This window comes from Agelaius tricolor, unplaced genomic scaffold (assembly GCF_023055355.1).
Source record: "Agelaius tricolor isolate 1412-34295 unplaced genomic scaffold, bAgeTri1.0.p SCAF_17, whole genome shotgun sequence".
Classification (NCBI taxonomy): domain Eukaryota; kingdom Metazoa; phylum Chordata; class Aves; order Passeriformes; family Icteridae; genus Agelaius; species Agelaius tricolor.
In genome coordinates, this window is record NW_027269277.1 from 1756272 (window position 1) to 1781590 (window position 25319).

Here is a 25319-nt window from a genome sequence, read left to right on the forward strand (position 1 = left end):
CCCACAAGGCACCTTCCACTTCATTTTACTTTCAACACCACTTTCAAAGAACTATCAGGGGGTACACCTTGATGTCAGGCAAAGAACTCAGCGTGTTAAGTGCTCAAAAAACCCCTCATTATTACTGAAAGGGACTAAAACATACAGATATTTATATTATATATATCCCACTTTCCCCTAGTTAATCTCAATTTGCTGTGGCTCTGCACAGCCCAAGGAACCAAGCAGGAAAAGCTACACCAGAAATGTGATATCCAACAGATAAAGACAGAGCTGTGGCTTCTTTTTGTTTTATTATTTACAGGCACAATGGTTAAATCACAAACTGGGATGTAAAACTACTCCTCAATATCTAAAATTAAGTTGCTGTTATAAAACATATGGCTGACTTATTTTAATCATCTTCATTTTGTGTGTCACCTATTTCACTTTTATGATTTCTGAGAGGCTTGACACTCAGGTGAGCCTTAACTTGAAAAATATATTTATTTTCTGAGTGATTAAAAGTATACTTTTAACCACACAGCTGTCTAGAAACATCTGACTTGCAAGGTACCTCTTGGTTTTTGCTTGGAAATTTGACTGAAGCCCAAAATGGGATGGGAATGTTTCAGGTCTTTAATAAAAAGCTGAGGTTATAAAGTTATAAAAGCAAATACCATGAAAAGCAGCAAGAGGGATAACAAGTGAAGTGAAGGAGGCAGAACTGTGCCAACAGGAATGGGCCTGGTTCCAAAGGACAGGGGGAAAAGAAAGAAAGGGGGAAAAGAAAGAAAGGGGAAAAAAAGAAAGGGGGAAAAAAAAAAAAAGGGAAAAAAAAAAGAAAGGGGGAAAAAAAAGAAAGGGGAAAAAAAGAAAGGGGAAAAAAAAAAAGAAAGGGGGAAAAGGAAATCACTGCCATCCAACAATGCACTGCATCACAGCCTTGTGAGTTTTGATTGGTTTTCCTTTCACAATCTGCTTCCAGGAAGAAGAAATGCTTTCCCAGTGATCTCTGGATAGTTAATCACTTTGACCTTTGCTTGTATTTTCCAGAATAAAACTGTTTCCTAATTTATTTTTACTTTTCATAAAGCTGCAGGTTGATCTTCCATCTTTAAAAAGATCAACTATTTTATTATACCTAATATCAGATTATTGAAGATTTTAGTACATGCCTGGGGAGTTCATCTAATCCCATTGACCTTTTCATATTAAAATCCAGTTTTATGCTTTATCTGCTCTTTGTTAAAAAGTAAAAGAAGAAATCAGCTGTTGTTCAGATGCTGGTTCTTTATTCTTAGATGAAAATTAAGCTGAACAGGATATTTTTTTTTTCCTTGACATGGCAGTGGGAATTTGCAGCCAAGATTGAAAAGAAGTTGCAGGTGCCAAGTGCAGCACTTGGAAGGTTCTGCAGAGCCCAGAGCACGAGGCTGCCTCCTGATCAAAAAGGAGCAATCTCAAGCAATGACACTCACCTGCCCAGCTCGTGTTTCTTTATTTAAAATTCACGCAGAGATAAAATTTGCTGGTAGATTTCTTCCTATTTTATGAATAACTGATGCCAGCATCTTCATATCCAGCCAATTTATTCCAAAAGAGGCTTCCCCACAGGAAAAATAAACCCAAAACCACTGGTTTATAAAACACCACACAATAAATAGGGAGTGCAAATCTCCTCCATGCAAAGCACCTCAAATTCCTGCACAGGAAAAGCCCCACAGAGTGTGACAGAGCAGGTGAACATTGCCATTACCCACCCCAGCAGCACCATGGGGAGCAGCTGAAGCAACTTGCACAAATCCCATTTATTCTGCCAAAAATCTGCCTTGCTCCAGGAAGCAAAGAAGGGCTGGAAGAGAAGTTTTGGTCATCAAAAATGAACAGCAATTTATGCTCTGCTAGAAGTCAGTGCTGTTTGTAGGAAATGCAACTTTTATCTTACAGAATGAAACACATTTAACTGCAATAAAATCTTTTTTACATGTATTCTAAGCATCAGAATTACTAGAGGCTTTGCTCCCATTAATATGCTTTCTGTGTTTAGGATGCTACAGCTTAACTAAACTTTTCTGACTCTTCCAGTTTAATTCCTCAAGTCAACTTACAGAACATCAGAGGCTTGGAATCAAACTGTAAAAATCTCAAAGCTGCAAGGTCAAGTGTCACCCACAGAAGAAAATTCATAAAAGATCATCAAAAGTGCCTGGTAAACCAGAAGACTTTACAAAGAAAGGAAGAAAAAGATGAAAAGTCACCTCGAGAAAAGAATTATCAAGTGGGAGAAAACATTTTTGGAATTTAGATAAGATGCCAAACTGTTACTTGCATAAATAACTTAATTAATATGTTAGTCCACAGAATCACAGAATGTCCTGAGCTGGAAAGGACTCACAAGGACCTCTGAGCCCTGCACAGACACCCCAAAAATCCCAGAGCAGGGACTCAGGCCAATGAGACATCCTGCAGCAAAGTGAGGCAGGGACACATTTAACCCACACAAATAAAACACAGGTTTTATACAGGGAAAAAAAAAAAAAAAAAAAAAAAAAAAACCATGGAAAAGTGGATGCAAAGTTTGAGAAACAGGAAAAAAAAAAGATGAAGACAGAGACACAGAAGTGTGAAGAAGTGTGAAGCGAAGCCATGGCAAAGCTGATGGATGAACTGCACCCAGGTCCTGGGGGACACAGGAGCACAGACTGAGAGCAACTGAGGCCTAATGAATAAAGCAGGATAAATTAATTAACATCCAGCAGCAAATGACTGCACTGAGCAGAGACCTTGACTGATGGCCTGGAGGAAAGGAGACACAAATGTCCAGGAGAAAACCTGGACAGGGCTGGTGCAAATGTGCGTCCAACTCCTCCTCACCTCTGTTTTTCTTCATATTCTTGTGCTCACCCAGGTACCTGTATTTGTATTTATGGATCTCCTGATGAAATGGAGCAATTAAAAGTTTGTGTTATCTTCATCTGCTTTCTGTTTTTCAGCAGAAAACTCAGCAATGAGGGTGCCAAGCAGCACAGCCTGTGCCACGTGAGAACTCAGGTACCACATCCCAGCCTGCAGTGCTGACTGACCAAAAATAATCATTAATTGTGGCCTGTGCAGCACAACTCAACTGGATCTCTTCATGTGCAGCCTGGGGTTTTTCCAGAGCATGCCATTTATTTGTATAGATAACAAATATGCATATTTATTATATATATTTTATAGTATGTCTACTTTACATATATAATTTTTTGTATTTATGTATTTAATGTATAAATATATATATTTATTTACATAAATAGCATAGCTGCTTATGTGTTATTCTCTCTCAGGTGTGGAAATGAGGAACTCTGTGTGTGAAGGCTCCTTGCACACCCAGAGCTCACTCTCCAGAGGTTTGGATGGGACACTCAGCACCATCCCTGCACTGCTGGCACAGCTCCTGAGCTGTGCTTTTTCAACCACCTCACTACAATTCATTAATACAATTTATAATGCATTTAATAAATTTAATAATAAATGCATCATACAATTTATAATACAATTGGTAATACATTTAATAAATTTAATAATAAATGCATCATACAATTTATAATACAATATATAACACAATTTATTAATTGTATTATTTTAATACAATTTTTAAAAGTTAATACTTTTTTTTTAAATACAATTTTATTTTTTTAAATTTTAATCGTATTATAAATTGTATTATTTTCACAGCCTACTACAGAAGGAGAGGAGTTGCTTTATTACTGTTTTTCCTTTTTTTTTTTTTCCTCAGCTCAATAAATACCAGAAAAGCACAATCCACGTGGATTATCAATGCTTACAGGTTACATAATCCCACAACCCCAAATGAAATGCTGGAGGTATTTCATGTCAAAGCAAACAACTGCTATCTTCAGGTGCTTGGGCTGCTGCTTACCTTTGCTTGCACTCTCAACGTGCTGCAGCTCATCTGGGAATTTCAGGATGTCCCTGTAATTCTCCTCACAGATTTCTGCCAGGAAATGCAACAGGGTGGTTTTCTGATCTGATGATTTTGTATCTCGAATCTAAAATGTGAACAAAGGAGAAAGCAAAAAATTAAAAAAAAAAAAATTCTTAAAACATTTCAATAAAGTGAATAATGCAGATTTCAACTCATTAGCAAAAAGTCACCTACGTGGTTGCCTGCAAATAAACACATTATTTTAAAAGTGGAATTTCTTCAATTTGTCATAATTTAGGACTGGAAGGAATCTGTCCTATGATGTATTTTAAGAAAAAATGATTAATTTTGATGAGAAGAAGATCTGAGATAAAGTTCTGAGATTTCAGCATTGCCAGTTCAGAATCCCCCAGATAAAAAATAGCTGTGTACAGAGATTAAAGAGAACTGAAATTAGAGCATTCCTTCAATGCCAAATCTCTGCAGGAATCCCTGAGATGCTGCATGGCTGGACACCATGCTAACAGTCAGAATTTGCATTTGGACCAGTCAAACTAAAGTAACTCCTTGTTGTAAATCCACAATTTTTCCTTGGAGCAAAATCGAAGCCATGCTGCGTTGGGCTAAAGACTCGGAGACCAATTCTATAGAGATACACAAAATAAATGCACCCTGCCTTCCCAGAACACACAATAACAAAACAGCAAAGGTAATCCTGACTGCACTGAAGGAAATGCAATGCAGCCAGCTGTATTCATGAAAAGCTGCAGGAAAACTGTGCACAATGGGAAGTAACAGGTAAATGCATATTTTTGCTGTTCTTTTGGCTGCAGAGGCATTTGTAGTGGCCTGAAGCAAATCAGTAATCTTAGAAGTGATAAATCTCTGTTCTCTGCAACATCACAATAAGAGTCATCATTAGCACCTTGAAGTAAAGGTAAACATCTAAATAAATACCTAAATATTCATTTAGAACTTGAACAAATCTATCAAATTCATTAGCCTGAGGGCATGAACTGCTGAAATGAGGTTTTTAGTTAACAAAATAAAAATCTGAACTAATTGTTAGAACACAGGACCGGTGGCACATTCCAAACACCCTCATGGTCAAACCCCAGGCACAGTGCACGTGTCTGCACTAAGGAACATCACCAACTTCGGAGAATGAGAGAACAAACTGGAGACCAAATTCCTGAGTTTGCCCCTTTTTGTGCTGTGAAGGAGGAATGTGTGAGCTGATGGAAGACCCAGCAGGAGCAGAGATTTATCCACAAAGGCAAGACAGAGTAGGTGCATGTAAGAGTTTGAGAGGAGCACACTTCACTTGACAGAGAATTAGTAACACATCTGGAAAGAATTGTTTTAACAGCATTTTACTCATCTAGTACAGTTCTTACACAGAAGTAAGCTACAACATAGACAAGAAATGAAATAAAGGATTTATTTAAGAAGAATACATAAATGCTTGTGTAAAATCTCCTATTTGTTTTCTCATTCTCTAAATCACTTGAAGTTCTAATTCTATAATCCTCATGACAGGCTTGCCATCGATGTTCAATTTAATAGAGGCCTTTCAGCTTTAAGGATTACCCTGTTAGGAATAAATGAGTGCAGTGGAAAAACAGGCTTTTAAAAATATAAGGTATTTAGGCAATTAAGAAAGCAATTTAATTCATACCAATTCAGCGATTAAAGACTAAACAATGCTCAGTAATGGTATGCAGTTAAAGGGCTTTCATGTGTTACACACACAGAAGTTCTCCTGACTTGAAAAAAAATAGTAGATTTACTGGCTAAACATCTGCATGGAAAAAAGAAATTGCATTTCAATTTGTCTGTGAACAACAGTAGTGGGATTTGCAGTCTTTGATCTCTCTGACATCATCAAGTGGATAAAGCACTTTTTTTTCTAAATGGACAAAATTATTTTGCTTTCAAATTACAACAAGAACATGTTTTGCCACCAAGAGCAACATCACAATAAGAGTCATCATTAGCACCTTGAAGTAAAGGTAAACATCTAAATAAATACCTAAATAAACATTTATTTAGAATGTTTGGGCAAATTAATTTCTTTGGCCCAATCATAAACAAGTCTCTCCTATATTCATCTTGGCTTTTAACACAATGGATGCAGATAGGTCTGCTTGATATTTAGAATCAATAGCTGTACTTTAAAAATCAAGTCCTAAGCCCATTGATATAATGAAACACAAGATAGGTGCTGTTTGAGTGTAGTTTAGCACATAATATTTAAATATAAAAATAGAAATGAAAGGTAGGAGCTGGACAGGTGGCAGCTTGGTTGTGTCTGTATCCCACCCTGTACTCATATTCAATATACACTCATACTCAATAACACACCCAATATTTTAATTCTTTTGCAATAAATGCAATACTTTTTACATTCAGCCTTTTACTTGCAGTGATTCTGCCCAATAGATGTAACATTCCTTGGCTTGTAAAGAACCTAATGGCTTAGCCTGATTTCTGCTGCTCTACACACTCCAGCCAAGTGGATGAAAAGCAAAAAGAGCCTATTAAGTTGTGCTTACAAGACCAGGAGCTGGACTTTGATGAACCTCGTGGGTCCTCTCCAACTCAGGATATTCTATCATTCTATGATTCAGGATAAATTTTTAACACTGTGGTGTTCAAATTTTAAAATACAGGTTTTGAGTCTAGGGCCTTGCCTTGCCCGAGAGATGGAATTTGGAAATAACACATTCAGTTTAAAAATAAATGAAATAAATTGCTAAAACAGTGTGGGCTACAGAAAGCAGCTCCAGCTGAATGCTGAAGCACCAATTTGAGGGTCAACACCATGAGAGCCATGGCTTGGGGAAGGATTAAAGGCCAAGGGACAGAGAGCACAACACAGCACAACCACTCAAACACGAGTTGCACAGAGTGAGATGTTTAATTCTGTGAGCCAGGAAAACACCACCAGAACAAAACTCTCCCCCTAGACAGAGTAAATATTTAACCCATGCCAATCACACAAAACCCACAGCCAGGATGGGGTTGGGCTCTCCCAGGTACTTCTGGATGCAGCTCTCAGGTGTGAGGGTTAAATGTGGCAGCCAATGCAAGGAAAAATTTATGTAGGAACCATCAGTGGAGTGACACTTTATTATAGCTATAAAAAGGCTCTCTATTGATTTTTATGAGATTATAGACCTTCTACTACCCTAGAAATCTTTCCCCCCTTGCCAGAACAAGGGCTGCTGGACAATAAATGTCCCCTCATCAGTAATGCTCAGCCTGGGTAAACAGCTTGTCTTGTTCTATTTGCACTTTGAACAAAAAGCATCATAGCAGCACTTAACAGATGAGCACACATTGATCCAGCCAGAGCACTGCAAAAGCTTTACTGACACTGAGCTCCTGCTCCTCACTTGAATTCAGCCCCACAGGCCCAGCAGCTGCACCTGCACATCCCTAAAGCAAACCTCCTTCCTTTTAGTTCCACTCCCACAGAGCAGAATTTTGCAGCTCCTGAGGGGGCTCAAAAAGCAGCTGGATGCTCTGGACATATTAAACAAACACAGCAAACTCCAGTGGATTACAGCAGCAGCCTGAGCTCCTTCCCTGCTGCATTTCTGCTTTCCCTGCTGCATTCCATGCTCAGGCATAGCTGCTCTCCCTGGCCAGTCCTGTTCCATCCCAGGAATTCTGATGCTGATGTCTCTCATTGGAATAAAATTAAGTTCTCTGCTTTCTGCCAAGGGTTGTTTACAGATCATTTCTATCTTCAATAACATCATACACTGCAATATAACATCCAGAGAGATAATCTGTTTTTAAGGATTTGCAATTATTCCTCATTCATTAGCCTTCCAGCTCAGGCTAGACAGGTTGGAATGGTGCTTTCTTTTATTTTCTTTATCATGTTTTAATAAAAGTTTTAACAAAACCAGATCTCCGTGTATGAAATGACCAGCTCTGTTGTAAAATCATTTATTTTCCAAAACCAAACATTTATCCCAGATCAATACTTGCCTTTTTTCTCCTCTTTTTTTAAGACTGCATAATGTAAGCACTGCATCCAGTAAACAGACAATTAATTTTAAGATTGTTCAAGAAACAAGCAAAAAGAAAAAAATCAATACAAAACTCTGGTTGTATTGAAAAGTGAATTCATCACATTAGGACTCCTCATCATGAAGAGTGTGTATTCTGCTCATAGAAATGTGTACACAGACACCTTGCTGACAGCTGGCTCAAAAAATAATAAAAATCTCTTATCATGGACAGAAAGTTCACTAAATGATAGTCACTGGTCTGAAAAAGGAGTTATTATAACTATAGTTATAACTATTTAAGTATAAAAGGAGTTATGACAACAAAATGCAAAATAAAGGCTCCCAAATTCTGCTAGACAAGCTTGAAGGCTGAAATACATTCCTTAGGAGCAAAAACTAGAGAGACCAGCATGGGAATGCTGGGACTGCTGGCTGTGTTTCCTGTCACACAGGGTGCAGGCAGCACATTCCCCTGAGTGCTGCTGCCCCAGCTCTGGGCCCTGTGCTGAGCTTCAGGAGCGGTGCCCGCACTGACCTTGCAGAGGAAGCTGATGTTGAAGCCCAGGGACTGAGCGTTCCTGGAGCCAGAGTTCATGTAGTTGCCCAGGAACAGCACCAGCTCCAGGAGCTTGCTGAAGCTCTCGCTCTTCTTGAGCTCCTCGCAGGCCAGGGTGACGGCCATGATGTCGGGTTTGATGTTGTTGACGTGCTCCTCGAACATCAGCCGGAACAGGATCCCGTTGAGCCGCGCGCGCAGCATCTTCACCGAGCTCATCTGCAAACACCAAACTCTGACTTAGCAGGGCAGCTCAAGTCATCAACAGCTCAAAGAGTTCAGACTCCAATTGTTAGAATGCAGCACTGTCACAGACATCTTTTATGGAAAATCCTTTCCTTAGGATTGCTCCTCCTGAGGAGCTGAGAGGCCTCAGGAACAAAATGTAAGCAATGGTTATCTGCTGCTGTGGAATGCAACAGGTGCATCTGGGATTGGGCTCATGGGGTTGTTTCTAATTAATGGCCAATCACAGCCCAGCTGGCTCAGACTGTCTGAGACACAAGCCTTTGTTATCATTCCTTCTTTTTCTATTCTTAGCCAGCCTTCTGATGAAATCCTTTCTTCTATTCTTCTAGCATAGTTTTAATATAATATATATCATAAAATAATAAATCAGCCTTCTGAACCATGGAGTCAGATCCTCCTCTCTTCCCTCACCCTCAGACCCCTGTGCACAGGGTCACACAGCACCAGCATCCCAGCAGCTTCTCTGTGTGCCTGCACTGCCTGCCTTGTGCCTCCAGGCACCCCAGGACCCCAGCAGCTCCCTCTGTGTTTCAGACACTTGGCAAAAGACAGCACAGCTCTCATCCCTTCCTGCTCTGATAAAAAGATGGGAGGTTATAAATCCTGACAAGGAGGCTACAATCCCGATGTTGTAACACAGCAGATACTGAAAATAATCTACAATGCTGATTTCATTAATTTAAATCCCCAAGACCAAATTCACCAGCCCAGGTCACAAAATATCTTTCATATTTTGCACGAGTGATCAGAGTTATTTCCTCCCACTTAGCACACCATAATTCACAAGAGAAATTTAAATTAGGGAAAAAAGATGTACTGAGCATTGTTAAACCACTTGAAATTTTTTAATTTAATTGCAAGAATGGTTATGTTCCAAATCATGTTCCAAATCTAGCCCATCTTAGCAGAACACAGAAAGGTTTCTTCCCCAATGTATTCACCATCAGGGGTGTTCCTGAAGCCCTTGGCAAGAAAAGCTTTGCTGTGTGACAAATCACAGATTTTGACTGGTAAAACAGGAAGATTTTGATGTGCTCCTGTTTCTGTTGGCCAAAATTTGGCCATGGTCCTTTGAGGAACCATGATTTTTCCACCAGTGCTATCTCCCAACAGCTAGCAGAAGCAGCAGCAATAACTTTCACAGGAAGGACTTGAGTGGCCTGAATAATAATGAACTCATTCTAAAATGAACATAAACATGAAGGCTCCAGATGGTCTCAAACAATTCCTATGATCAGGCTGGAACAAGGAAAAGGAAAGGATCAGAAAAGAAGCATCTCAGCAGAACTAGTGATCTTTTTTTATAAATCTCCATTGTCACAAATTTCTCTCTGAGCCTCTATAAGCCAAAATCATTGAAAGTCTTGAAACATTATTCTTCTAATCATCCTGTATTTCAGAAATATCATACTGAAAACATCTGCCTTGAAAGGATCTACTTACACTAATCTGCAGTAGATGGAAATTAAAATTAATCACATAATTTGCTTTAACTTTTGTAGAACAATCTCCAATTGCTGTTTTTACTCAAAATGGCACAGAAAAAAATCGTTGAAAGCTTTAGATCCCAAAACCAGAGTGCAACAAAGTACAAGCCCAGAGGAGAGTGTGACATAAACATTAGTGAAGAATAATCCTTAAACCTGAGAGAAGTGTCCTTTCCTCTGTAATCCTGTGTAGTGCCATGGAACCCTGATCATTTCTTAGCTCCTGACCACCAACCCAGCAGTAAGTTTGAATTCCATTCCCTGACCTACATAATATTTTAGAACTATCTTGGTAATTTCCTAAGAGCTGTTTTTATGTGGGTTGTTTCCTTATTTTTACACACACCATGTCCTTTAGGTACCAGCAGAAGATGGCCACAAATGCTATTTTAGTTCCTCCTGCCCCACCCTGCCCTAGTTTCCCCCTTTTTGGGCCTGTTTCTAAATCCATGTGTTCAGTGGCAGAGGAAGGAGTGATCACACACTGAATCTGGAGCAATCTCCCAGAATTAGGCAAGGAGCAAAGCCTACATTCACTTGGAAAGCTCCAATTCCTTATGGCTCTAAATAAAATTAGTGCCAAATGCATATATATATATATTTAATATATATATTTATATATATATAAAAGAAATGAAACATTCCAACAGGTGCATGGAGCAGCAAGCACTGGCTTCCCCTGCAAGCAGTTAAAGAGGCCAGAAAATGGATATTTCTTTCCCAGCTGACTGTCAGAGATGGGCTGCACGTCATTATTTCCCCTTCTGGGCTCTCATAAAGGTCTTGTCTGAACTCTCTACCTAATCAAGTTCTTTATTCAGTTCTTTATGCTTTATTATCATCATTCAATTCTCAAGCCCTGTATTAAAATGAGGATCAAAGGCTACTGGAGAAAGGCAAAAAGCACAATTAAATTTGCCTCACTTCCTAAGAAAAAGCTGACATTCCTCTAATAAAAATTTGTCAACTTACTAAGACAACTTAGCCTCTTACCTATGTTATATTAAAGTTGCCTTTTTTTCCCTGGAAACATTCTAGGAAGATGAATTCTGCAGCAGCTCACAAAATTACAATGAGGCCAAACAAGCAGCCAATAAATCCAATTTAAAAGACTGAATGACTCTAAATCAATGAGGTGCAGTAAACTTGTACAATTCTCAACTCACTTTGTCTGCCCCCAGCCAGGACTGCTCATGGCAGCTGCACTGCTTACACAGGACAGAAAGGGGCACAGGATGTGCAAGTTTACACAACTCCTCAGTCAAATTTATGCTTGTGTAACACTAAAAATGCTCAACTGGCACTGAAGTGAAAATGCAGCTCCTCACTGAAGCTGCAGCTGTTCCCATACCGTAGACAAATGAACTCTTGAACACAAGGTTTAGGTGTAGAACTCAGGTAACATCCTGCCCAGCTCAGTCAATGTTACACAGCTGATCCAGCAATTTTTCTATTTTTTTTTAATTTTTTTTTTTTCTATTTTTTAAAAATTCTAATTTTTTTTTCTCTTTTTCTTGCTCTACTGCAACATCAATGCAAACTTTCCTTTAGAGGAAGTTGTGGTGCCTTTTTTGATCCCAGGATATAACTTCAAAAAGTTCCAATAACTAATTAGAATATATAATTGGTTTTAACATTCATCTAAATGAAAATGCAGCTCTAATTTTCATTTACATATCAGCTGAATATTAAGTTAATCGGTTCCTTCAAGTAAGTTAATCTTTTACTAAGTATGGTTTTTCTACACAAATTTTAAGCAACTTATTCCAACCTTTATTAAATTTGATGGGCAAAGTGATTATCCAATTAACATATCTTAATTATTAACACACCTAAATCTACACAAAAATAAGGGGACACACTTGAAATATTATTTTAGGTACTCTGTCTTCTATTCCTAAAGCCAAGGTTAAGATTATTATTAACGAAAAACTCCAAAATTAATTTGACACATCGGAAAAAAGAACTTCAGTCAAGACTTTAGGTTCAGCTGCATTTCTCCCACTTTAAGGGACAGTTCCAGGATATCACAATCAGAAACAAACCCAGCATTTTAGCACCAGTGATGCAGTTAGAGGCCTCCAGGAATCAGACAGAAGCAGGACCCATAAGGCAAAGTACTGGTTTTTATTAAAGCAGATGGCAAAGCTGAATAAGCAAACAAGCTTCAGGAAACTTGGTTCCTTCATAAGGCAAACAGCACCATTTGGAGATGTTTGATTAAGCAGTTTTTGCTAATTAACGTTGCATTAAATACTTGGAAACTCTCTCAACTTGCTCTAGTCAGTGTTTCCTCAGAAAGCAGTGGAACAGGGACTGCGGCCACACTGGGACTGCTGGGAAATAAATGGGATTTTTCTGCCTTTTTCAATCGAGGAAAAGGCCAGGCCAGCTCCAGCCCAGCAGGAATCCTGACCTGGAGGAGCCCAGACATGGAAAGCAGCGTCCTGCCCCAGAAATATCAGCTGAGCCAGGGCAGGAGATGCTTGTGAAGGGGATTTGTGCCAGAGGAGGGAGCAGGGCAGGAGGGGATCCAAGTTAAAGGATGAGGGTGAAGCACTGAGCAATTTACAGCAGTAAAACAGAGGAGTGCCTACACAGCCCTTTCAGCCAAGGTCCAAATTGCACCATTTTGCCAATTTCTTGGCTGAGTTGAAGCAGGAAACTGAACAGAATTCCCAAACATCAGAGGCTTCCTTTGTCCTGACACCTCCTGCTTGCCTGCTCCCATTGAGCATCTGCCTTCAACACACCCCAGATATGGAGTGCACAAAACCTGCACAAAACCTGCACAAAACCCAAGGAATTTCTCACTTTGTCTGACAATATCCAGATAGGGGGGGATATACCCATAAATAGATGCATATATAAAATAATATAAAATATATGCATATATCACAATACGCATATTCATAGATAAGTTTTGGTCTAAAGACATAATACACATGTTTCTATTTTAAATATACATGCACGCTATTATTGCTTCTAAGAAAGCAGGAAATATGTATTTATAGAGATTTTTAGATTGTTACTGATCAATAAATGGCAATGTTTTACTGCTTGTAGTAAGGCTAATTAATCTATCTCACTTCTACCAAAATTACTCATCTTTGTTTGGAAATAAAAGATTTTTGGAACTTTATGCCATTTATTAAAAGAAAGGGAAATCAATATGCTAAAGTTTTTCAGAAGAAGCCATTGATCTCTTTCACTTTCTAAATCCTCTCCAAAAATCTCATTAGGACAAATCATATTCTGTTACTTCCCCAACTGAAAAATAATTTAAAAAAAAAAAGCACTCAAAAGCCACTTCTACAGCCAAATTATGCTCAAATCAGAGCTTTTTAGTAAAAAAGTCACTCTAAGAGGCCTCTATTTCTGTTTTAATGCATTTTAATGTACATAATGCCTTAAAAATCCAGCAAGAGCAAGCGTAGCTCCTGTGGAGCTGGGGATAAATCCTGAGCACGTTCCAGAGGCTCTCATCATCATTTTAATCTCCTAGGCTGAGAGGGGAAGGGAAAACAGGAGCTCATTTGCCTAAAGACTCCTGAGGTCTTTGGAAGGCCAGGAGCAGACAGGGATCCCCAAGGGCTGGCACGGAACTCGGGTCCCAGACATGGAACCAAGAATTCCTGAAAATGCTGGGATTCCTGAAAATGCTGGGATTCCTGAAAATGCTGGGATTCCCTTCCAGAGGGGCCCCAGCCATTCTGGTAGCCCCGCTCCTGAACAGATCCAGGGAGTAAAGGACTGAGAGGAGCAGAACACAAGCCACGATTTCAGTTCTAGAATAAATTCAAGCCTCTCCTTGAGCCCTCCTGCAAGGCTGTGTGGTGTAAATGCAGATGTGTCTGCACACATACAAACACAATATGGATATATTAACCCTTCCTGCTGCTGACAGGTTTGATACAAAGCACATTTATCAGAGTTCTCAGTGCCAAGGGGTATCTGGGTCTTCTGTGGGCTCCTGGGAATTGATCTGCTTGAAGGCAGAGGGTTCTTCAGAGCTGTTCAATAAACATCCATGGCAAGGCAGGCAGACAAAAGGTTTGGTCTGGCACCTGAGTGCCTTTTGTTTTTAATGCTACACTGTAATTCCTCCCAGAAAAACACCCAGAATCAGAGGGGTTCACATTGGACATGACCCTAAGTGAGAGTGGAGCCCTGGAAAATGTTAAAAATAGTCTTTGAAAATATTAGGCCTTGTATTTTCTCAGATCACTGCACCTGCGTAAGCAGTATGATAAATGATATAATTGTTAGATGTGATGATTGTTTAGTAGTTAAATGTAATTATTATATAACCATAAGAAGAATTGTGAGAAACTATGTTGGAAATTTAAAGGGGGCTATGTTTAGCTGAAATCTGTGTATACAATAGAACAATATAAGTTTGATAACTATCATGAAAGTTATATAACGATAGAGTATAAAACACGTTCACCTTGAACGTATGGTTGGAATCAGATTTGGGTGGAAATCACCCCAATTCCCAGAGCTCTTCAATAAAAAGCCCCCCATATAATCACTTCTGTGATTGTGTGTTTGTGAACGCTAACATAAGGATGATCTGCTCCCAGTCTGGCTGGTCACAGCCCTGCCCAGGCTGGCCTAACACACACTAAAGGCATTTCTTGATTACTACTCATCAGGAAATATTAACTTTTCCTACTGCAGCTCTTGCAAAAATGCTAAAAGAGGATCTTTATCCTTAAACTTGTTTTGTTTTACGTGCCAAAATGGAGCTCTGCAGTTCATCCTTGCACTGGTACATACCACAACTCCAAATTGCTCTGGCTCAGCGAGATCATTGTATTCATCCTTTAATTCAGCTAAGGCATTGAGTTCTTTCTGCTCAGGAAGATTCTTCACCAGGTTCTAAAACAAACAAGGCATTATATCAAATTTGTTACATTAAACTACCTAAGATATTAAAAATAACACGCTTAAAATACCACAACATGGAAATGCACGAGGAAATTACGGGACGTTTATTTTATTTACGCAGCTCTAACTTTATATAAACATCAAATCAAAGCAGCAATTATTTAATACAGACATCAACTGCTCTGCTGCAGTCTCTGATTTGAGGAATGTATTAAAAGGTTAGAGTATCATTTTTCAAGGCCTGACAGCATCAATGAGTTTTGTCTCTCTACAATCTCCTTTTGCCCTAATGGTTGCATCTTGCTCATTAAATATCAATCAAGAAATAACTGGCCTGTGTAAAACATGACAGAAGTAGCAAAAAAAAAAAAAAAATTAAAATCATTAGACATTCAAAGTATCTGTGCACAAAGTACACTTAAAAATACCTTGTAAAAAAGGTCAACAACCCAAAATGGTACAGATCTTATAGATGGCAAATATACAAGAACTCAGGGAAAAGTTCAATTTGCTTGCAGTCTTATTCATGTCCCAATAGAAAATTGTGAGTTATTGTATGATCTCAAGGTGTCAAAATACAGATGTGGTAAGTATTTAAAATACTTACAGTATGATTGAATAATAGTTTATTTTAAGAAATACTCAGTAAAAGTGTAGATTTGCATTTAATACAGAATACGATTTTAAAATAATGCATTAAAATATTGCATTTTTTAAAGTGCAAATTGCATTTAATACATAGAATTTTCACATATATACAAGTTGAAATCCAAACAATAATGCATTTGTAGTAGAGGTGATCAATAACTGCTCTGCACTTCAGCTATCCAAGGTGGGGTTGTTCCTCCCCTTTGATTTTTGATTTTACTAAACCTGAAGGTTTCCTAATCATCTGATCTGCCATCTCTGATCAATAAACCAAGTCCTCAATAAAATTAGGGCTATTTTATATTTTCAAATACTGAGGAAACTCAGTTTAGACCAGAGTTCCCAGCATAACCATTCTGCAGGTCCAAGAGAGGAAGAAGAAATTAATTTAGAAAACCTTGGGGGAATGTGGCAAAGGTGCAAACAGGAGACAGGGAAGGATAAAAGGATAAAAAGATAAATCCAGGCCCAGTGAGGGAGCAGGAATCTGTGAATGATGTTAAATAAAACCACAGCAGCATTGCTGGGGTGCTAAATCTTGGTGATGTTTAGGGTTTCATGGTTTCCTGCTGCTCTGTCGCTCCTCAGAGGGACCATGTGCACTCCTGCTCTTCCCCTGGAGGGAGGGAATCAGAGAGGGATGCACAGAAATTGAATTCCATCCTTTCTACTCTCCAGCTGAGAGATCTGGGGCTCAAAATGAGGCTAAAGCAGCCTGAGAGCAGATTTACAGATGGGCTTGGAGCTGCAGCAGGATCCTGAAAGGCTCAGGGAGTTTCATCTCTCACCAGAGACAGGCAGAGCAGTTCCCACAAGAAACCTCCCAAAGCTTCATCATGCACCAGCCTGAAACACCTTCAGCTTCTCCTGCAAGCTGGAACACTGGAATTCTCACAGATTTCCTCTGGGGAGGGGGAATCCCAAGGAATTCTTCTGTTAAGAGGGTCTTTGAAAGGCAGTTTGAGTGCCACACGTGGCCATGCTGAGCAGCAGAAGTGAAATCAATGGAACAGGAACCACAACTGATACCCTGCAGCTGATGCCCTGTCTTACTCCTGAATTCTTACTCCTTCCTGCCACTTTCATGTGGAAAATGAGCTATAACCAAAAGCAGAGGCATTTTCACATACCTGGATCAGGGATTCACTCAGCTTCTCCTCATCCACCTCTAAAATGATATTTTTTATTTCCTCATAAGGCAAACGGAAGGAACCCAAAAATATTGCTGAAATTCAGTAACACATCATCAGAATCAAAAAGGTCAAAAAAGATTGATAGACAAAGGCAAACCATTGCTAGCAACTCAAAAACTCACATCTCCACCTAAATTGTTTTACAGTGAAGAAGCCTCCCATACAAACAAATGCCAGGTAGGCACACTGCTGCAGTTTGACTTATAATGAATTCCCTTTCTAAGAAATGGAACTGTGACAACAATTTTAACTTTTAAATCAGCCTCAGCTTCTCCCTAGCAATGCTACTTTCCATTAAAGTTTTATCTTTATGAATGACATCTGCAACATTCCTACTTAGGCAGAACTACTCAGCCAATAATAGATAACTTTAGCTATTATTATTATTATTGGTTCCATAACCATGTACGATTGGGTCAATGATATTTAGGTGAGATTCTAGAAAAGATTTCACATGAAAGTGGTCATGAAGAGCTGGGCAAAGTAAGAAAAATGCCCTAACTCCACCACTTTGAGGGTAGCTGAACTTGTACAAGAAACACACATAATGCAAACCCTTCAAAGATGGAGCTCTCAAAGCAATTTGATCTCAGAATGTTATAAAGTCTCAAGAGAGCCCCATTCAGTAAACTACAAAGAATTCTTAACAGATGGATCAGCATAGCATTGTGAAAAAACACTTTATATTCAGCCTAACCTGCATCCATGCTTTCAAAATTTGAAGTTTCCTATCAATTGTAAACTATTCTATCATAGTTCATTTTCTGCTCATGGATGTGGTACTAAACAATGCCCACATTTGGGTTCATACACTGTATTTGCCATGGGCACAGTTGGACCAGTGACATTTATGGTGTTTCTGAACACCACAAACATTCAAATCCAAGACTCTGCTACTCTTAATGATTGATTTCCCTGCAAATTAAGGGAGAAAGAAGCAAGCTGGAAGGCCCAAGTGGGCTGGTTCTGTTCCCAGCTGTAGCAGTAGTACCTGCACCCCTGTAGCCCACCTGGGAATTGGTAATTTGGGAATTTGGGAATTGGTAATTTGGGAATTTACCTTCCCTTCAACCTCCGTCTCTGCATTGCTCTGACCAGGAGGAACAATCTGGAATGGCCCCTAAACCCCACCCCGTGCTCTGCCCAAATTAGTGATCATTGAATTGCACTTCCAGTCCTGAGCAGTTAATTTTGTCAGTTAATTGAGAGAATTAACTGACAAAAACCCCAGGAACTCATTAAATCATTTTTCCATGTGACTTTTTTTCATTTTTCCCAAGTTATACAGAGAATTCAGAATGTGTATTTAAATACCACTGATTTTAAGACTCATGTTCAAATTAGCAGATTTTAGAGAAAGCAATTGCACTTGGAAACAAAAAAATACAATTTATAAACACTGAGGTATAGATGCTGCTTAGACATTGACCTAATGCCCTTCACATCACTTACATAAATTTTGTGCAGATTTTCCATCCAAAACTCTTAATTCTTTGATCTTCTTCTTGGACTGAGCTGCTTTCTTTTCTTCTGATTCTTCTACAGGCTTTTTGGCTGGAAAGAAGGCATTTATTAAATTCTATTCATTATTACAACAGTTCCATCTTAGCTAACAGCAAGTCCATTAGCAAGCCATAATAATACATCTTTTACAATCAGTTCAAGGCAAAGTGACTGCACTGCCTCCACCTGCTGTAAAATATCCAAACAAACAAAGCAAATGTCCAAAATTGAAAGGAGCAAGAAATAAAAATATATGACAATGAACAATTTGCCCAAGCGCTATCAAATAATATTTGTGTATTTTAACCCCATGGAATTTCAGTTCAGCTACATTTCATTGCAAGCATTTTTAAAAATGCAGGGATTTGGTGTTACCTCGAAGCACATGAGTGCCCTCTATTGAAACATTAATAATATTTGTGAGTTCTTCATCCAAAACCAACAACATAAATCATTTGATATTTATCACACTGAACAAAGCTATGTTTTCATACCTCTGTTGTCAGCGGTAAAGAGCAAAACTTAGAGAACAGTGTGTATTTTAGAGTGATTCCTCTTAAATTAGCAAGGTTCACTAGTCTTACATTCAGCACTTTAAATTACAAGGGAAAATGTGGCATTGGAGTACCTCAAATATAAGCTGATTTTTTGCATAATTTAAAACAGTCAATTTTTGCAGACTTTTCTTAAGCATTAAGTAAACCCATTAACAAGGATTTATTTCCTTTTAAATATCACATAACATATTTGGCACTGAAGGAATAGAATCTTAATGTGCTTAACATTAATTGAACTTAATGAATATTTTAAGTCATTCAAAAGTAACTGAAAAACTGGAAAGTCAAATTAAGATGAAGTTTCAAGCAGACTGAATACAGTTTTGCTCTCTGAGCACTATTTTTTGTTGCACTGTAATGAGCCATCCTGGGTTTAATTACAGGTATTTCCTAAGGAAAAATGCTAATTTTTAGTGTGAAGAATAACATAAAACCTCAGTTTCAATCTCTTTAATAAAAAAGAATGTAGAGACCAGGAATTTGTCTCCTCACACCCATTACCACCAGGAAAGCATCTGGCACAAAGGAATTCTGCTGGGTTTTAATAATTTAATAATTTATCAGTTTATCTTGGCCATGTTGGTGCCAGCGCTACCTGAGCCAGTCCCAGGCCGTGCCCTCAGCCCCAGCCACCTCCAAAGAGCCCAAATCAGAGAAAGGTGGACAAAAAAAACGATTCAAAACAAAGCCACCCTTGCTGCTCTCCCCTTGCCTCCCACTGCCCTGCAAGCGCCCATGAGCTTGTACCAGTGCTGAGCCCCAGACCAGCCCAGCACCCCCAGCTGCAATGAGCTCCTTCCAGAACCCTAAAGTGACACTTGGGTGAGGAATCAGGCCCTTGGCGCTAATTGTTCTCAATTAAACAAGGCAATAAGACCAGGTGCTCAACAACACAAACAAAAAACCACCCAAGAGTTAACAATGAGCTGTCCCATGGGCAGGCAACAAACTTCATTCCAAGTTTTGTTCTGTCTCAGCAGAGAGAAAGCCTGGGCTTGTGTGATACAAGAATGTCACTCTGGTTTTTTAAGATTTTCTAAGTTTTCTGATGTTGACATTCTTGTAGTGAACTTTCTCACACACTTTTTGTAAATAAATCATTGTTTTGCATTCTTTTATGGAAGAGGAGAGAGTTGATAAACTGTTGGTTTGACCAGTGGCATTGGAGAGGTGCCACTGTCATCCTCCAACCCACTGTCACTTTTGGAAAATTATAAATGTTAGAATCAGAAAATAAACTGCCCTTTTTTCCTTCACCTTGAGAACGGTGGTGAGCTTGTGTCCTTTTGTGTCCTATAGCAACACAAGAGGAGTGACCTCCTGCAAACCTGATCTGCCCAGGAGTTCAACTCTCCAGACCCCCAGGGATTGGAGTCTTTAAAGCTCTGAACACCACAAGCAGGTCCCAGACTTGTCTCAGGAGCTGGGAGCCCCAAAGATAAACCTGCATAAAACACACACCCAGCTCTCCTTGGCTTGCAGACTGCAGAACAAGAGTAATAAATGGTTTTGTTACCAAATATCAACTCACAGAAAGGAAACTTTCTTCCTACACTGGTAATTCACACAAGAAAATAAATTCTCAACTCTCACACAATTCTCAAAAAGAGCCAAACACCCTTGTGAGCAAGAGTCCAAGGGCAAAGGTGCTACACCAGCCCAATGCAGAACAGGCATGAAGTTTTTCAGCTGCTCCAGTATCAAAAAAGGAAAAGTGGGTTGAGGTTTAAACAGATAATATTTGATAAACAGACACACAGAGGGTGAGCTGAGGCAGAGCTCACAAAAGGAACTCTACAGGGCACAGGAGGAGCTTCCCTTACCACCCCTCCTCACCTGTGTGCAGGTGCACCCTGCTGGCTCTAAAGTCAGGAGCTGCATTTAAACCACAGCACATCACACAACAAACCACAGCTACTCTGGCCTGCTCAGGCCTGAAGGGCTGCAACACCACTACTTACAGATCACCCATTTAACACACATCAGACGTCTAAGGTGAAAGTAAAGTTTTCTACTTGAAAAAGGAAATGCTCTTTCCTTGAAAAAGGAAATGGTCTTTCCAAACAGTTCTATCTTTCAAAGTTCACTTCATGGCAATTCACAAAAACCAGAGAAACACTAGAACCAGATGCTTTTGTGACTGCACACAAGCCACACTACAGCATCAACACCAATCTTACCATGCCCAAATTCCCAGGCAGAAAGAGACACAGTAAAATTTCTAGATGAGACAGCTGCTAGAATCTCTCCACCACCATTTCAGCCAAGGCTGAGGTGACATGGAGCATCAGAGAGATCTCCAAAGCTCATCCCCCTTCTGCCAGAGGCTCTGCTCACACAATCCATCTCAGCAGTGATTCAACTGTCACACAGCCACGGATTGTGGAACGTGGAAAAATAATTAACTCAATTAAAAAGAGACTTGATACTTTCCAGAACTCAATGCACCAGTGCTGACCAACCTCCCAGCCCTCGTCAGGCTCTCCTTTCACAAATGCCTGTTCAAAGATAAGACACTTCTTGGTTTGATGCCACAGAGCCAAAGGGAGAGATGAAAGAAGGATTTTATAGCAGACAGCACAGGGCAGCTCAGAAAAGCAAGATGAAAAATCAATGTGGAAGCTGAAGCAGCTGTGTTACTTCATAGAGACCTTGGAGTTCAGGGCTGTGATTGTTCATTACAGCACTTTGATAATGGTGCTGCCTTACATCCTCATGCAGAACCAGCTCCTTTCCAAAGCAAGTCCTACAGCCAGCACCAGAGCTGGTGCTGCCACAGCCAGGTTTCCACGGCAGAAATGGTCAGGGTTTAAAACCAAAGGTGCAGCAGAGGGGAAAATGTTCCTTGCTGCTCTCCGACCACCACTGATGAAGCAATAGAGCCCAGAAAGAACAGGTCTGGAGCAGTGAGTGTGCTCTGGGAGTGCTGAGCTGCTCTTGCACCATTACCTCACACCATTTGAGCTGTACAAGGCTGTGGGAGAGCTTTTCTTTGTACCTGACCTCAGACAGACAGAAGAGGGGCAGGGATGTTGTCATCTGATTGCAGAAGTCCCATACCTGCTCGGTGATTTCTCATGGGCAGCTCCTCACAGCACAAACCAACAAACTCCAACACTCCTCACAGCACAAACCAACAAACCCCATCTCCTTTACAGCACAAACCAACAAACTCCATCTCCCCTTCACAGCACAAACCAACAAACTCCATCTCCCCTTCACAGCACAAACCAACAAACTCCATCTCCTCACAGCACAAACCAACAAACTCCAACACTCCTCACCCAGCTACCCCACTCTTTTGTAGCATTCTTTTTTTTGGACACAGCTGTGGCCTGTTAAGGGCAGGCCTGTTCCTCATCTTTGATCATTGGTACAGCTGCAGCTCCTCAGGTGTGGGACTGCCTTCTGCACCATCTTTATTTCCTTACACTCTCTCCCTCCACACAGGGAAGGACAGCCACCATGCCAAAGCCAGAGCAGAGCCCAGGCCCTTCAGCACACACAGATTCCTTCTGGAGAGCAGCAAGCACAGATGTAAACACCAGCACTACAGAAGTTACTTTTTCCTAATTTAGAGCTCCATTAGGATAGCAATAATACATTTGTTTATCAGTGTTGGAGGGAAAAAGCTGATGCAAGAAGCTGCAAGGCATTGTTTGCTGTTGATCTGACATCTCCCAGTGCATGGGCAGCTCCAGCTGTGCCTTCAGCTGGGAACTCCTCTAATCCCACTGCAAGTGCCCTGCTTGAAACCCTGCAAGCCCAGCCAGGGCAGACAAACCTTAACAAAACCTTATGTAAGCTTAAAATACATTAAGCAGGGCTAATGATAATCATGGCAAAGAACATACATAAACAGCTGAAATACTTTTGAGACTTAATTAGGAAAAAATCCTACCATCAGTACTTTTGTACTTCTGTAGTAAAAAAAAAAGGAAGCATATATTATTCTTGAAAATTATCATTTTACACCTGTTCATTAACTTAGCTACTGAATAGCATTTGAAGTGGCCATGACTACTTTTTTGAAATATATATGATTTTTTTTAATGATATTGAAGCTGTTAAAGCATTTTATTATGAGCTGAAATGTCCAGTTCATATGAAATTCCCTTCTTTCTTTAAATTATCAATGAATAATTTTAATAAAGAATTAATAGCGAAAACTGTCAGTCATGAACACAATGAGGATGAAAATTAAAAGGAGCTAAAAAGGAATACACTGAATGACAGCATGGAGAAAGCAGATATTCAGGTGAACTTTAGCCTACCTTAACTTGAGCCTAAGTCTCCAATTTCTGTCAAGTCTGTTCACACAGTGAACGAAAACATCCTTATACTGTCATGGGAAATGAATGAGTAATTTCATCTTATTTCCATCTGGCAAGTGGCTTCCCCATTGCATTTACCAGTATTTGGCAGCAGGAGTAAACATACAGAAGAAATTAACTGCTTTGTTATTGCCTCTACCTGAGACAAGAGCTATGGCCACTACAGGAGTGTAGGAGAAAAAAATTAAGTGTCCATAGAGTTGCAAGGGATGTGAATTAAACACACAAGAGAAGACTTGAGCAGCTGAAAGTAATAATTACATTGAATTTATCCTCCTCCCAAAAAAAAAATTAAAAAAACTCCTGATGTGATATGACTTGATAGAAAAATGAAATAAAGAGCTAGGAATGCCACCAAAAGATTAGAAAGTAATTTGTAGTACAAAAGTGCAGCAAATTCTGTTGCAACACAATAAAACTTCTTGGAGTCTGGCTGAATGGATCATCTTGGAATGCTACTGACAGTGCTCCATTTCTGTGCTATCCTAGAGGCACTCAGAAATGGAAATAAAAGTCGAATAAAGGGGGAGAAGGAGGGAAGTCAAACACAAAGAAGTCTCAAAATTGCTGCTGTTCTTTTCCCTCAGCAATACAGCCACCCTGAGGGTGTCCCTTGGTGTGCCCACAGCATTCCCAGCTGGAATGACCCAGGGACGGGGAGCTCAGCTGGGGCACAGCCTCACCTTCCTCCAGCTGCCTGCAAGAGCAGAGGAACATCTGGGAGGCAGAGGAACATCTGGGAGAGCAGAGGAACATCTGGGAGGGCAGAGGAACACCTGGGAGGGCAGAGGAACCTCTGGGAGGGCAGAGGAACCATGCCCAAGCCCTGGCTGCAGGAACACAACGAACTCTGACAACATTTGTGTGCTCAAGCCAAACTGCACAAACATCTTGCTGATCCTCAGATGTGCCCATGGACTCATGGAATGGCTCAGGCTGGAAAAGCCCTCTAAGATCCTCAAGTCCAAGCAGCACCTCCACCACCTTCAGCACTACGTGCTCGAGTGTCACATCCAGGTGGCTTTGGACACCTCCAGGATGCCACGTCCAGGTGGCTTTGAACACCCCCAGGATGCCACATTCAGGTGGCTTTGGACACCTCCAGGATGCCATTTCCTGGTGGCTTTGGACACCTCCAGGATGCCACGTCCAGGTGGCTTTGGACACCTCTAGGATGCCATCGCCTGCTGGCTTTGGACACCTCCAGGATGCCACGTCCAGGTGGCTTTGAACACCTCCAGGATGCCACATTCAGGTGGCTTTGGACACCTCCAGGATGCCATGTCCTGGTGGCTTTGGACACCTCCAGGATGCCATGTCCTGGTGGCTTTGAACACCTCCAGGATGCCACGTCCTGGTGGCTTTGGACACCTCCAGGATGCCATGTCCTGGTGGCTTTGAACACCTCCAGGATGCCACGTCCTGGTGGCTTTGGACACCTCCAGGATGCCACGTCCTGGTGGCTTTGGACACCTCCAGGATGCCATTTCCCCGGGCAGCTTGAGGTGATGCTTGAGAACCCTTTCTGTGAAGAGATTTTTCCTGAGATGCAATCCAAACCTCCCTGGTGCAACCCAAAGCCGTTTCCCCTGTCCCTTGTCGCCTGCAGGAGCAGAGCCCTGGTGCTGGCACAGGGAGGAAGGCGCAGGACAAGCCCAGCAGGGCAGTGCCCAGGGAGCAGTGCCCTCCCCAGCCCTGTATGCAGGGACACAGAAACGCAGAGGGTGCAGAGGAGAGGCTCTGGCAGAGCCACAGCTCTCTCAGCTGAAGGCACACACTGTCCTGGACCCTGCAGGACACAACCCATGAACTGCAGGGACTGGGATTGAGGTGCTTTGGCATCCAAATTCATTTACAGCTTCACTCTGTCCTTTGGGCTCTAACTTTGACAAGCAGAAAACAGTTTCCCCAAATATCCAGAGAGAAATGCAAGAGCATCAGCAGATGTCAGCCACGCCTCCTGT

The 25319-nt window shown here is 40.6% G+C and overlaps 1 protein-coding gene across 3 annotated transcripts in view; it reads right to left on the bottom strand.

Moving 5' to 3' along the window:
- Positions 1 to 25319, bottom strand: part of DIAPH2 (diaphanous related formin 2) — a 172128-nt gene that overhangs the window by 93173 nt on the left and 53636 nt on the right. For all 3 annotated transcript variants that reach the window (XM_071442165.1, XM_071442164.1, XM_071442163.1), the window contains 5 exons: positions 18414 to 18515; positions 16899 to 16993; positions 15010 to 15111; positions 8471 to 8710; positions 3905 to 4034 (listed from right to left, as the gene is read on the bottom strand). In XM_071442165.1, coding sequence (XP_071298266.1) covers positions 3905 to 4034; positions 8471 to 8710; positions 15010 to 15111; positions 16899 to 16993; positions 18414 to 18515 — 669 coding nt within the window. The remainder of the gene's footprint in view (positions 1 to 3904; positions 4035 to 8470; positions 8711 to 15009; positions 15112 to 16898; positions 16994 to 18413; positions 18516 to 25319) is intronic.